Genomic DNA, 14,964 nt, shown 5'->3' with positions numbered 1-14,964 from the left:
ATTTGATACAGAAGTTGTTATTAACGATTAATTCGACAAATTGGTGCCAGAAATGTAACAGAGCTTGCTCACAAAATCTAAGAACAGATTGGCGGCAGAAACCGAGCAGAATCTGTAAACATGGCTTGAAGTCGGATTGTCGACAGAAACCGAGCAAGATTTGCGCGCGCGGAATCTAACGGCAGATTGGCAGCAGAAACCGCGCGAGATCTGCGCGCGCGGAATCTAACGGCAGATTGGCAGCAGAAACCGAACAGGATCTGCAGCTTTTGACAGTATTCAAATTTACACGGCTATGAATACGTGTTTTCGCTCCGCACCGCTATGCGGTGCACACGTCGAGTTCTTACTCGATGTTAAGATTTAGCCTAACAGTTATATAAGTTAATATACGCGCCTTGGCACGATAATATTAATTTTTCTGAAAATTTCTGCACTCGCGGCACAGAGGCTCCCATGGACAGCGTCCATGTAGTTCACGCGCGCCACGAGCAATCTCAAGTTCGAAAGCAAAATTCGGACTTCGGATTAGAATAAATTAACAATAAGAGAGAGATTATGCAACGAACTGTCAGAAAGACACATCAAGCCAAATGTACTTTAATTTAACGAACAAACAAATGCGTTCTTTTAACACATGGTAATATAAAATGGCAATTTATAGTGTGTTAAAAGTAAACACATGCTTTAATATATCGTAAATATGAATGGCCAAAAGCTGCAGATTCTGTTCGGTTTCTGCTGTCAATCTGCCGTCAAATGTTAACAGATCCTGCTCGGTTTCTGCCGCCAATCTGCTGTCAGAGTCTGTTAGCAGGCTCTGCTGGCAGATCACTATCCTAATGCGGACATAACGGATGCCAATTTGCTATCAACTTCTGCAGTAATCTGTTGCCAATCTGCTGGCAGATTGCACACATTTTGCCTACTGGGTACCTCCCTATATATTGTACATGTGAGTATATTATTAGAAAGAATTCTAATTTCCATTGCTCATATATATTTTACATACATATGTTATTTTTAATAAAACTTTCTCTGATGTGTCGTTGAGTCATACTACTTAAAAATAAAATTATTTCTTACTTGCCGTTAAATCATACAATCTCATTTTTCAATCAAAAATAGTGAAAGCTTATAGCGGAATATTTTTTAACTATTTTTTGAGATTGATTATTACGATTATTGGCGCCTATAGAGTAGCAACCGGACATTCAATCGCATATGGCGGGTTGCCATTCTGTAGGCGTCGCGAATTTTGGAACAGTGGCTTTAAAATTGGTTCGAAACTTACTCCGCTACGCGCCTCCACTTCTTGCTTGGAATTGAGGTAGTAGCACGACTCAATGTTAGGCACAGCGTTTACTTTCAAGTAGTACGACATAACAGAAGGCCAGAACTAAGTTTTATTTCAAGTATTACAAATTAATATTACCTCAGGAGAACCTTTTATCTATGAGTAATACTGTTTAATAGCGAGAGTGAGAGAGAAAAAAATTCAACAAAGAATTACATGAAGTTTTATTTCTAACACAGTTCGATAGTGAACCAGAGCAAATTTTTATTCTTCGATACTATTATTTCGGAACGCGGTTTAAACGACGTTAAAAAATTGAGAAGAAAAGGAGAAAGTGAGATACAAATTTATATTATTATTCAACAATTTTGTTCCGTGTGTGCGCCTTCGGTTTTAATCGGCGCCAAATCGGAAGTTACGTCAAGTTACGTTATATGTATGTATACCTGTATATATCGTGCTCGAAGCCTCGAAGATCACTCGGAGCTCGCTTGACGATTCGTAGTGCTCCTCGGCAATTATTTTGCACGCCAGAACGTGGTGGACGACCAAGAGCAGAGTTAAAAAATGGCATTCGGTACGACATTATACAATCTTGTATTAAAACGCACGTCAACATTTATGGTCGTCGTGGTGGGTGCTACCTTTTTCTTCGAAAGGGGAGTTGACGTAGCAGCTGAAAAGTTTTGGGACTCGCATAACAAAGGGGTAAGCGTCCACCAACAATTTATATATCTCTTTACATAAAATACGTTCGTTGTATCGACACTTATCGAATGTCACGCTCTTTTGTCGCATGAAATTCACGAATCGAATTGAGGTTAGGACTGCTCGAAAGATAAATTGAACGTCACGACAGAATGATAGCAATTAACGAAAAACATTGTATGACGCATGAATAATTTCCGTTGCGTAATTTTTAACATTAATTTATCATCTAGTATATCGTACATTGACGTCACGTGTTTCGTACAGTTTACTTAACAATGTGTGAGTGAAATACATTGGTTGCATAACAGATGCCTGTTTCTTCTTTCAGAAACTGTGGAAGCACATAAAGGACAAGTACGAGTAAATGGGACACTTTGAGAACGATATGTGTTAGCCGTGTTTCAATAGAGATATTCTGCATCTTTACACATGTAAATAAATAATCAATTATACACGAATGTGCGAACGCTGATTAGTTTCTCAAGCCCTGCAATCCGTGCTCCATCGTCTTGCGCTATATGTTACAAGGTACGAGTCAAATATTTGTTTTAATTCACCATAAACATTTATAACTGATATGCGAATTGTAATCTGTATTGTTTGCATTCTATGTTAAATAACTTCAATCAAAGATGTCGATTGTTAAAATTAAGTTTACCGATTATACTAAGCACAATATTAATTTTCAACATCAACTTTTGTTACTGATAAATATGGAAAAAAAGAAAAGATAAACGGAGAACCAGAAATAAGGGACAAGTGAAAATTTATGATAGCGTTCCTTCGAGGAAAAAGCCTCGAAGCAGCATATTAATTCCTATAATTATTCTATTAATGAGCAGGTAAACAAAAATCGTAAAAGCAGACGAGAAAATTTTAAGTGAATATCCATATCTTTATGTAAAATACTTAAATAATATACAAGTTGATTGCTCCGCTTTCAAAGCGTGAGGCCCCAAGCTTCCGGTATAAAAGCGTAAAACTATTCATTCTGTAGTTAAAACCGAAAACAGAGAAACGTCTTTGTGTCGTAAAGCGATATTATATACACACAAATGACGATAACGATTCTATCATGAGCGTTGTTTTATAAAAACAATAATGATTCAAACGTAGCAGCTTATTTCTAAACGCTCCTGGAGTTGCTAGCAGCAGGACCCATGTAACGACCGACAAACAGGGTTTCGCTCGTTGCTAAGTCGACGATGGCGAATATGAACGGTCTGTTGGCTACGAAAGTCGGCGTCGTGCTAGCTATAAGAGGTATGACCGCGAGTTCTGCAATTGCACGGGCATTAACGACATAATCCTTGACACAGTACATCGCGCGATCTAGCAAAAATTGTGTGAATAATTACGTGTGACAGCGGCAGCGATGGTTCCCTCTTCGTCGACTTCTATTTTCGCATTCTGAATGATATTTCCTATCCGCAAGTGATCATTTTGTCCAATGCCTGTGAAATTCGCTGCTCCAGTGAAAATGTCCACTACGCCCATCTAAAGAGACATAGAAATATATTTACGTGATTCCGGTTCGCTCTAACTCTAACTAAAAATTATTAAAATTTAATAATTTAATATAATGCAGGTTTTACATATATAATTGTTATAATCGATAGTAATTATTGGCTATAAACAGCAGCAATTAATCGATGTACTCACGCGCGTCAAAGGTGAGCGCAAATCCAGTTTGCTCTCGATGCTAAATCGCGGAATGACGAGTATCAGTTCACTTTCGTTCAGACTATTCAGCAACGTTCTCATTGGCACGTACGACAGGTCCTTGGATAAGACCTGAAGGTATGGATCGTTCTCTTCCTGATTCGGAAGGAATATCAGCATCGACGTCCTGCCATTCTGAAATAGTAATCTCGTCAATCGACTCTTGGATAGTGAACACTTTTAGAAATGTTCGAGTTCTAGATATTTGCAAATATTTTTATTTACTCATTTATTTAATAAAAAAGGCTTAGCTTTAAGAAGAAGAGCCCAGTAAGCAAAATATGTGCAATCTGCCAGCAGATTGGCAACAGATTACTGCAGAAGTTGATAGCAAATTGGCATCCGTTATGTCCGCATTAGGATAGTGATCTGCCAGCAGAGCCTGCTAACAGACTCTGACAGCAGATTGGCGGCAGAAACCGAGCAGGATCTGTTAACATTTGACGGCAGATTGACAGCAGAAACCGAACAGAATCTGCAGCTTTTGGCCATTCATATTTACGATATATTAAAGCATGTGTTTACTTTTAACACACTATAAATTGCCATTTTATATTACCATGTGTTAAAAGAACGCATTTGTTTGTTCGTTAAATTAAAGTACATTTGGCTTGATGTGTCTTTCTGACAGTTCGTTGCATAATCTCTCTCTTATTGTTAATTTATTCTAATCCGAAGTCCGAATTTTGCTTTCGAACTTGAGATTGCTCGTGGCGCGCGTGAACTACATGGACGTTGTCCATGGGAGCCTCTGTGCCGCGAGTGCAGAAATTTTCAGAAAAATTAATATTATCGTGCCAAGGCGCGTATATTAACTTATATAACTGTTAGGCTAAATCTTAACATCGAGTAAGAACTCGACGTGTGCACCGCATAGCGGTGCGGAGCGAAAACACGTATTCATAGCCGTGTAAATTTGAATACTGTCAAAAGCTGCAGATCCTGTTCGGTTTCTGCTGCCAATCTGCCGTTAGATTCCGCGCGCGCAGATCTCGCTCGGTTTCTGCTGCCAATCTGCCGTTAGATTCCGCGCGCGCAAATCTTGCTCGGTTTCTGTCGACAATCCGACTTCAAGCCATGTTTGCAGATTCTGCTCGGTTTCTGCCGCCAATCTGTTCTTAGATTTTGTGAGCAAGCTCTGTTACATTTCTGGCACCAATTTGTCGAATTAATCGTTAATAACAACTTCTGTATCAAATTTGTTGTCTTTTGGCTGGCAATAGTTGATAACAGATAGTTAGCATCATCTGCTTTCGGCAGACTTGGCTATCTGGGAGATAACAAAAATTTTGTTAATTAATTTAGATTTGCTTTTGTAAATGTATCTTTAATAGCACTAGAGCTCTCGTGCATCAGCTTATCAATGACGTAAAAATCGAATTTTTTACCGAGTACGGGATTTCCACCACATTAGTGTCGAGGGAAGCTATGTAACCGTGTCGATATCTATCGGTGTTCTCCATCAGAGGAACATCCTGGCAGCCGCGTTCTGGAACATAGAAGCACCGCATACGCGTGGCGTGTTTGTCGAAAGATTTTAGCCATCGCCCTTTGAAGTACAACGCCGAAGTTATAAGTAACTGGGTGTCAGTCTGAAGAGTGCCTGAAAGGATATAAAATTCCAAGATAAAAACTTCTTCAAATATATTATATTATACTTTTTTCAAATATTTTTAAATAGAACATCTTCTTTTCTTGGTTGGATAAAATAAAAATTAAATACCAGGTTGAACGATCGAGTTGATGTTATTCCGCGTGTGTTCGCGTACCCAATCGTTGATCGCGTTTGCCGCGTTTGCGTTTCCGAAATTGATCTGTTGAATATCAGTTCCGTAATGATCGTGCAATGCGTTCATGTAGTTTTCAGACGCTGCGAGAGTCGGATTGATCCATACGCGAGTTGCCACATCGGACTCCGTGCCATTCTGGTAATTCTGAAATAATAAAAGATGTAAAGAGAAAAAAACTTCGTAATTCAGAAGATGAATGCATCGATCAGCAGGAATTGAAGCAATTCTATTAAATTTTCTTTAAAAAGAATGCAGCACAATATACCGTCTTTTTATCGTCAAAAATATAAAAACCAAAATTTTTATATAAGTACAATCGTGTATATTCTTTTGTATTTATCAATATACTTTGATCATACTTTTAGAGACATGAGAGTGAGTCTCGATATTCTTCTGATAGTGTACTCCTGTGGTGGTAATCTCAAAGCTGCAAGAAGCTCTTGACGTGTTCGGCCGCCTGTGCCTTCCACTAAACTCATAAGAGCGACTTTTGCGCTGGAGGGAGACAGTACTAGATTACCTTCGACATCCTCGTTCACTCTCTATGATCATAAAATTTAGTTTTTAAATAAAAACGCATAATTTTTTGATATTTTATGGTATCTCCTACATGACAAATATTAAATATTAAATAAAGGCAAATAAAAATGGAGTGTAAGAATATTTAATTTGTATGTGAAAAAGTTAAATTGATGAAGTAAAAATAATTAAAATTCATATTTTTTAAATTGGAGAATCATGATCTTATATTTTAGTCGACCTCTATCACTTTCGTGTAATGCATCTTATTTTTCAGAATTAATGTAATATTGCACGTTTGTTCGTGAAATATTACGTTAATAATACGTTCGCTCACATTTTCTTGAAGCGTTCCTCACCTGCAGGAGATCAATGTTGAAGAAGTAATATCGGTCTTCGGTACTGGTTGCAGGTAGAGCAACTAAAGAGAAATATATCATTAAGAAATATCATTAATAATGAGTACACTGCAAGACTATAAAAAATAAGATATCTAGATAATCTATATCTTTAAGTTATTTCTCATCTATTCTATTTCGCGTATATCACCAAATAATTTATATATTCGAACGTTAATTATTACTAATTTCTCCCATCTCAGGAATAAAAACCATCATCAATTAGTCATCACGCGCAATGGCCAGTTTTATAGGCCAATAAAATCGAAATAAATCCCGCAAGAAATGTCCTATCAGCTTGGAAAATAGCGGGCGATCGAACACTTCTTGTTGCTATTGAAATTATAAACATGGAATGACTAACAATTGTCAGCATGTGGTTTCGCCTAAGAAGAAAAGTTTCCTCATCTGTCAAGGTGACAAGATTTCCACTTGCAACGAACGAGATAAATATCGAAGATACCAAAAGATGATAGCATCGACAGTATCGTGGGGAATCAATCGTCAGAAGCTCGCCGAGTGACTTTAACGAGCGTCGTTTCGTCGCGTGAACAGAAGAGATGATGTAACACGCGGAATTGCGGGTCCGATAATTATTAGCGATTTGATTTACGATGGTGTACAGATAGAGTTGCGTTGAGTTGACACTGAGCATCGCTTACGAGCGAATACAAGCGCAGGAAAACTCAACGATAACTTTCAAACATTGTTACGGCAAACGTGAGAAAATTACATGAAGATCCTAAGATTAGACATCACATTATCAGATTTTTCAATTATCTGCGATAAGTTTCTGTAATAAATACAGGAATAAACGCAGTAACGTATGTCGAGAAGAACACAAATGTGAACAGGAGTTTGATGGATATCCAAAGAGATTCAAAGATATTTAAGTGTTTCCAGGAAAGGCTTGTAAAATGATTTTCTGGATTAATTTTTATGCACCGAGTTTTTGTATTGGTATTATTTTTTTGTACATTCGAACAATACCTGCAAGGACGCACCAGAGTATCCACAGTGACAATGACCACATTTTCGCAATTTGGAACTTGGCATGCGAATAGGCAAAACCGGCACGTTCGGCCGTGTATCTAGCGCGACTCAGCTGAACAAGATGAGAGGACGGAAACACGGCCGACTCGGCAGGTGCTAACAAACTTCCGGCCGGTTCTCGTCCCCACTTTTACAAACACCGGATCCTGTTTATTACTCATCGCAATATAAGTGCTACACTGTGTTTCAGCGCTGATAAACCATCTGTTGCTTATATGTACACAAGAGAGAAATTCGCACTATTGCGAAGATGACACAATCGCAATGTTCGAAGAATAAAAGGAAAATCGTCCTTTTGACTTAATGAACTTTATTTAAACACTTATGTAATTCACAGTCAGACGATATTTATATCGCAAATCACAAATTCTCATGACGAATGGAGTTATTGATCTCGAAGGTAACAAACAAGAACAGAAGAATGTAAAAGATATTACATAAAGCTTCATTTAAAAGAGGAAAATTGTTTCGAAAATAGTTTTAATTGAATAATTTTATTATTTAACGGAGAAGCTATTATTATTAATATTAATTATTATTATTAATAGTATGAAAGAAAGAGGAAAGAAGGAAAAACTTTGGAAAAACCCGACGATATCATATATAATCTGCAAATATATGAATGTAAATGTTTAACGGATGATAAGTTTTTATAATGCAATAGATTGACATGATAATTTAATCCTCATTTCAGTCGGAATCAAATTATCAAATGCATCTAAAAATAAAATAAACATGTAAGTACGAAATTAATTATCTTCCTGTCTTGAAAAGATTTGTGCAATTCTTTCAAGTTACAAAATATTATCTCTGAACAAGATACTCTTTGTCTCACTGCTGTTATTCCAGAAATTTTTCCAAATAAATAATCAAGCATAATAATAAGCCCATATATGCTTTAAAACATAGGTTGCATATATATATGCAAGAATATGACTAAAATTATTTATAATATAGAAAACAAATAAAATATTTAAGTTATTTGTATTATTACGAAATAGAGATTTTTTTATTATTTATATTATTTTATTTAAAAAGCACAATAAGATACATAGGAATAAGCAAAGATTTGCGATGTTGGAATATAAACACAGCAGGAAGCGATAGGGATGCTCGTAAAAATACGTTTACTTTGGAATTTCCATCTAGCACGAAACGTCATGGGGCTCTCCCACTAAAACTCGTTCACGACACATTTATAGTCGAGATAGAGAGGAAGCTTCGGCACAGTAAAAGCAACCGGTTCACAGAACTTAAAAACGGAAATAATGATACAGATATAAAATGAATAAAATACGATTAGCATTGACGTCGGCAATTGTAATAGTCCGCAAGCATTATATGTAATGATAATCTCGCCATTTACATCTGATAAGTAACGGAACAGGAAAAGTTTAATTATTAGTTAGTTAGTATCAGTTATTAGTTATACTTGTATGAAATAGTCACAATAAGTTTAATAATTAATTTTATTAGTAATTGAGTAATGAAATCTAGATTTGTTAATAAGCGAGACAATGCTTGCTAAATTTTCCTGGGATAGGATAATGAATAAGCTACGGAAAATTAGCGTTGAATGGATAACACATTTTATTTCATTCGCGTTAATAGTAATAAAGAAATCCCATGTCTTCTTCGTCGTAAATCTACATATGCGTATTGACTATTAAAATAATTTATAATAGATAATAGTTATCTAGTGTTTCGAAGTGCATGCATCAAGTTCGAAGTGGGTGCAACATTTCTAATGCGTTATGTTACGTAGTAAATTCATTCTACAATAAATAAATCCGCTTCTTTGGTAAAGTTAACGCTAATCGAGTGTTATCGAATGTATTGTATATAAATTCGCAAAATTTATACAAACTTATGCTATACCGGGTGCAATAAATTTTAATTGTTAGTATAATTATTATATATTTAATAATACTGTATCCAAGTACTACCACACTACTGCATGCAATATGTTTTACGACAACAGAATAATTGTTTCTACACTTATGAAGAATCGAATGCAAATAGTACGTTATTACATATACATAATATACATAATTTAAATAATCGAATATATAATTTAATTGAACAGAATTATGTCAAGTTCCATCAACTACATCTATTAAATTACGATAATAATATATAATATCATCTACTATCATATAAATATAGACCAACACATGCAATATTTGTTAATGGTACGTTAATTATTTTATTTAAGTAGCAAAGTGACGTGAGAAAACGACATAATGACGTCATATCATTATCGGCCGATATTTCTACTATAACCCATTATATGTTAAAGGAATTTAAAAAATTCCTCCTAGAAAGGCTGATGCCGATTATTTAAGAAAGGAAACTAATACTACCACATCAATTTGGATTCCGTGACAGACAATTGATCAAGTGCATCAAATCATCAACGTAATTGAAAAAATGTTAGAGCAGCAGAAAGTCTGCTCGGCTGTATTTCTGGACGTCGCGTCGCGCATTTGATAAAATCTGACACAAAGGTCTCGAGTCATCACAAAAGATTCCGAGTTCGTCATGACAATGAGTACTCTGAACTAAAGATATAATAATGACCGGCGTATCGCAAGGAAGTGTCTTGGACCCATTCTTTATTTATTGTACGCCAGAGATATCCCGCAAGAAAACACGATGAGAGCGACTTTTGCAGATGACACTGCCATTCTCGCAGTTGATGAAGATGCTAGTACTGCAACTGATAAATTACAAAATCAAAATCAAACGATTGAAACGCATCAAACTCAATGAGGCAAAATCTATACGCATCAACTTCATCAACAAGAGAATTAATAGTCATTATAATGTCATCATAGGTGTCACTATATCGTCTTGTGAAGTCGCTTTGCTACTTGGGTCAGCGTTACCCCAATTTCAGATTTAAGGTGAGATCTACCTGCGTGTACGATGCTTTACCTCACATTCCGAGTTCACGAATACCGCGAAGGCATTATCTTCGTAAATCTTGAAAATACGAAATGCTTTAGTCAGGCAAATGCCAATTCTATGCTATTTTTCCTTTTTTTCAGGTCTAAAATACATGGCCTCAGAATTTGACAAAACATCCTATAACTCTCAGCATGCATTGTTATCTCCACACCACACCCATTAACATTGGAACGGGAAACTTAGCACCCTCCTATTCTGGTTTCTAAAACGGTTAAAAGATCAAACCCCGAGACCGTTTTACCTGACAAAGAACTTTGTCCCCAGAATATCGTGTCGTACTTATGACCATTATAGAATAAGACAGCATTCCCTGATTCTCCCTCAATTATCAAATAACTTTACGGTTGTTTACCAGGTGTCATTGTTGGTAAATCTTGGTGAAATCGCGACGGCAATTCCTTCATTTTTCCCGTTGTTCCGGATGTGTTCAGAGGATCCTTCACTTTGCCCATGTAAAGAATGGTGCCGGTGGTCTCGTCCTCGATGTAAAATACAAATGGATGATTGGCGTGGAAAGTGCCTTCCTCCATTTTATTTCCGACTTGCACCTCTGCATTAAGAAAGAATGATGTAAGCATAACAGTCATGAGAGAAGAAGTTTCGCGGGTATAAATATATATATATATATATATATATATGTATATAATATATTTATTATTATTTATTATATGCACTTTGATTGATTATTTATTATTCGTGTTCATGTATCTATTAGTTAATAACGGAACATACCGGTAGCAGCATAAGCGATTGTCCCGTTCTCGTTCACCTCTATTCCAGTCTTGTGCACTATATCGGATACCCGCAGATGCTTGGAAGTCCGCCTCGTTTTTGCAATACCCGTCAGTAGCGCAGTGTCATCGAAGATATCACGAATACCAAGCTATTACAAAGAAAACGGTCATCATCCACAATTAAAACGGTAATTGTGCTTTTAATGAGAAGTTCAAGATTATTATAAGTTCAAGAAGCACAGAGAAAAATACAAATTTTATGTGACGAAAATAATAATTGAGTCGAAAATTGATTTCTGCTATACTTTTGACAAATGTGACAAATATAATAAATATGATATCGAATATCTTTAGTGCAAGATTTTTTACGCTGTGCAAGACAAGTAATTGAATTACCTGGCGCAAGGTATTCTCCAGATGGCTCGTAAACTCGAACTTGAATTTCGGGATCCAAACGTCAAGAGGCAATTCTTGCATGGCCCATACGTCCCTCCCTAATGAGAACGGATTGATCTCGCTAACGATGTGATCCACACCGTTCAGCGTGTACGGCAATATAATATACATGGCGAATTTCGAGCCCTAAAAACATCAACTATTTTAGTATTTTTTTATAATTATTTTACAATTATGATATTTATTTTTTAAATTGTATTACGTACGTCATACGGAATCCGCAGAATTTTCGCGTCGAACTTAGAAGATTCGGCGTAATAAAATCGATCTACGGTGTGCATAAACGGTACGTTAACACTGTTGTTTTCGTTAATGTGAAATTTGGTGACGCGGGTGTTCTCGGGCGCGAAATACTTGCGACGCCAGACACCTTTGAATAACAGCGCATTCATGATCAGCATCACCGAATCTTGCAAGTTTTTCTCTGAAACATAAAAAATGAACATGAAAAGGATGCTCTCAACAATTAAAATTTATAAATGTTTAGTTCGCTGTTTTTAGCGAACTCGCAAAATTATTTTCAAATATTACATGTACATAGAATTACATGCATTTAGACTGAAATAATATATTAAAAATATTAATTCATAATAACATAAAAATATGATACGATACATACCATCGTCTATCATTTTTTCGATGTGTCCATCTGTGATGTTACTGACCCACAAATTAACGTCATTCGCGATAATATGCGTGTCGGACATATTTGCATTGACCACATCGGTGTTATAAAAAGTTTTTATTGTCGCACTGTAACGTTGCCTGGTCAGTACATTATTGTCGATATAAATGCGAGATCCGAGATTTAAAGTATACGCAGGAGAAGGGGTCTGTAAGTAAAGATTACACGCGATTCTATAGACTTATGAATTATATCCCACATAACATTTTGCAAGTATTTTGCTAAGAATTTGCTCAGAAATGTTGCAAACAAAATGGCAACAAGATGAGTCCTCATTTGTTTCAATATTGGTAGCAAAGAAACACGAAAACAGCAACTTTACAGCATCTTTGGGGCAACAGTTGCGGTGAAAAATATATAATTATGGCATTATGTCAACAAAAGTATGGCAAAAGTTAATTTCTGTCAATATCATAGCAACATAACAGCAATAATTGCCAGAAAATAGATTGCACTACTTTGCTTTAGCAAAAAATGTTATCTGGGATAGAATTACTATTTTGGATAAAAATAAATCTTCATTTGATCTTTATAACATATTAATTAGATTTACTCGCACAATTGGATTCATTGGATCAATCCACATCATCCATATATATAATTCTATAATTCTATGGGTTTACCAGTAAAGAGTTTATAATACTGTTGAACTTTTCCCGAGTAGCCAGCACGCTGACCGGAAGCTGCAAGACTCCAGCAAGTTCATGCGCGGTTTGATCCTGAGCTCCTTCGTATAGAAGCACCAGTGCAAGTTTTATGGATATCGGTGACAATAGCACATTTCCCTCATTTGCCTGGCTCAGACTCTAAAAAAATATTAAAAATACAAACCATTAACACTAATCTAGGTAATTAACTATTACTAAACTTAATCAAACAAAAATTTAAATTTAAAAGCAAATTTAAAAGACTTTTAGAAAGAGGAAGCATAAAAATATCTTTTTCCTTTTTTCTATTTCTATCGTATTATTATGCTTCTATTTCCATTTTTTTCCATTTTATTTATATTAAATAATCAGCTGTAATGGGTTCACGAAAGATACTGCTCAAATATACCTTGAACAATCTCCAATCAAATACGGTAAAGCGCTCGCCCTGATAGGGCACGAAATCCTCTTCATCTTCGGGTGAAGAAAAGTTTCGTGGAGAAATATTCTGCGTGGGTCTTTGTGTTGTTATGGTGCAGATACCTTCTTTTATAAAAACCAGCGTGATTGAGAGACTTAGTAGATACCCTGTAATTAAGAGATTATTTATAACTTATATTTTTTCAATAATATATTCGGGACGAGAATATCCCGAATCAATTAATTTCATCTATACATTATTCGCTTATTTCCGTTTTGATTCTTGCTTAACCGTTGATTGTTGGTACCTATTATACTTTTATTATGAAACCTTGAAATTGAAGGATTCCGGAAAGCAGGTTTGTTGCTCTATGTACCAGTTTTGTATAAAATAGTATAACATAGTATTACTCTTCACAATTAATTTTAAACATTTCGACAAAAATTTAAAACTTGGCTATCAATACATTTTATGAAAAGTTAAAAGCTAAGCTAAGAAAAATATAAAACAAGGATGGCACATGGATCCCTCAAATTTCTATCAAGAAATAATTATTAACATCGAATAATTAAAGAATTTGGCAATGTAAGAAAATAGAGGTAACAATTTCATATAAAATAATTAAATTTAAGTTTTATATTGTCTCTAAGCTCCTTCTATTTTCTTATACTCTTTTATACTATTTTCCTTACTAAAAACGTTTTATTACACACAACGAGATAATTTTGTATTTGCAATAGCAATTCTTATGTTAATGTTCGAATGAAGGCATACTGTGTCGTTTCCAAGAATTGTCTTCATTTATAAATCTAACAATAAATTTCCGGTTTCAAGCGTGCATTAGATAACTTGTGTTTTCATGGTTCATTAACAATTATCAAATAACATACTTTGATAATAGTGACCACCTATCTAAACGGAAACCTCGGGAAAACCGCACTTTTGTTAGCGGTCAGCAACCTTGTCTCGCAAACAGGATCTTGAAAGTTTTACAATCTATGAAAGAAAAATATATTTCGAGGCCTTCACATTGGCCTTCAGACTAGTTATCTTTTTTTGTCTGTGCACTTCATTTCAGATTTGTTTGTAAGTACTTAATTGAAAAGGATGGGTTTTTTCATCCAGCTTTTTTGGTCAGATTCAATAACACGAAATAGAATTATTTTCTTTAGATATAATGACAACGTATTTGAGATCTTTGGATCTTTTATTATTACTTCAACAGAGAAATGCTTAATTAAATATCATGAATATGGTAAATAACACTATGACGAATTTGAATAGCAACAGAACAATTATCCTTATTACATAAAATTATCGATCAGTTGAAACATTAAAGAAGTTAGGACATAAATCGCATTACAGAATACTATAAATACTATAATTTTAGTTGAATATTTATTGCTCACCGAATTGCAGTCGCATGATTGATGTATCGCTGCGTAAATCACGACTTGTTGTTAGCGGGATTAACAGAAGCGGCTTTCGGCCTTTAACGCTCGCGATAACCGGACTGACACTCTCGCGACGCGATCAGCGTATAGTAAGAAGCAAAACCGGT

The 14,964-nt window shown here is 35.5% G+C and overlaps 2 protein-coding genes across 2 annotated transcripts; one reads left to right on the top strand and one right to left on the bottom strand.

Moving 5' to 3' along the window:
- Window positions 1-1,723: 1,723 nt before the first annotated feature.
- On the top strand, window positions 1,724-2,473 carry LOC105276790 (cytochrome b-c1 complex subunit 9). The gene is made up of 2 exons (XM_011334695.2): window positions 1,724-2,005; window positions 2,337-2,473. Exons 1-2 carry the CDS (start codon window positions 1,865-1,867, stop codon window positions 2,370-2,372), a joined length of 177 nt encoding a protein of 58 aa, XP_011332997.1. The 5' UTR covers window positions 1,724-1,864; the 3' UTR covers window positions 2,373-2,473.
- A 409-nt stretch (window positions 2,474-2,882) lies between these two features.
- LOC105276796 lies at window positions 2,883-14,950 on the bottom strand. Its single transcript, XM_011334701.3, has 15 exons — window positions 14,813-14,950; window positions 13,392-13,570; window positions 12,959-13,141; window positions 12,270-12,483; window positions 11,857-12,074; window positions 11,591-11,776; window positions 11,193-11,343; window positions 10,813-11,010; window positions 6,399-6,460; window positions 5,880-6,062; window positions 5,454-5,664; window positions 5,119-5,333; window positions 3,671-3,865; window positions 3,367-3,505; window positions 2,883-3,286 (listed from the first exon to the last, which is right to left on the bottom strand). The coding sequence occupies exons 1-15, from the start codon at window positions 14,826-14,828 to the stop codon at window positions 3,135-3,137; spliced, it is 2,502 nt and encodes an 833-aa protein (XP_011333003.2). The 5' UTR covers window positions 14,829-14,950; the 3' UTR covers window positions 2,883-3,134.
- Window positions 14,951-14,964: the final 14 nt, after the last annotated feature.

Source organism: Ooceraea biroi, chromosome 2 (genome assembly GCF_003672135.1).
Source record: "Ooceraea biroi isolate clonal line C1 chromosome 2, Obir_v5.4, whole genome shotgun sequence".
In the NCBI taxonomy this organism is placed as follows: Eukaryota; Metazoa; Arthropoda; class Insecta; order Hymenoptera; family Formicidae; genus Ooceraea; species Ooceraea biroi.
Note: the sequence above shows the minus strand (reverse complement) of the source record. Positions and strands in the feature narration are given on the sequence as shown.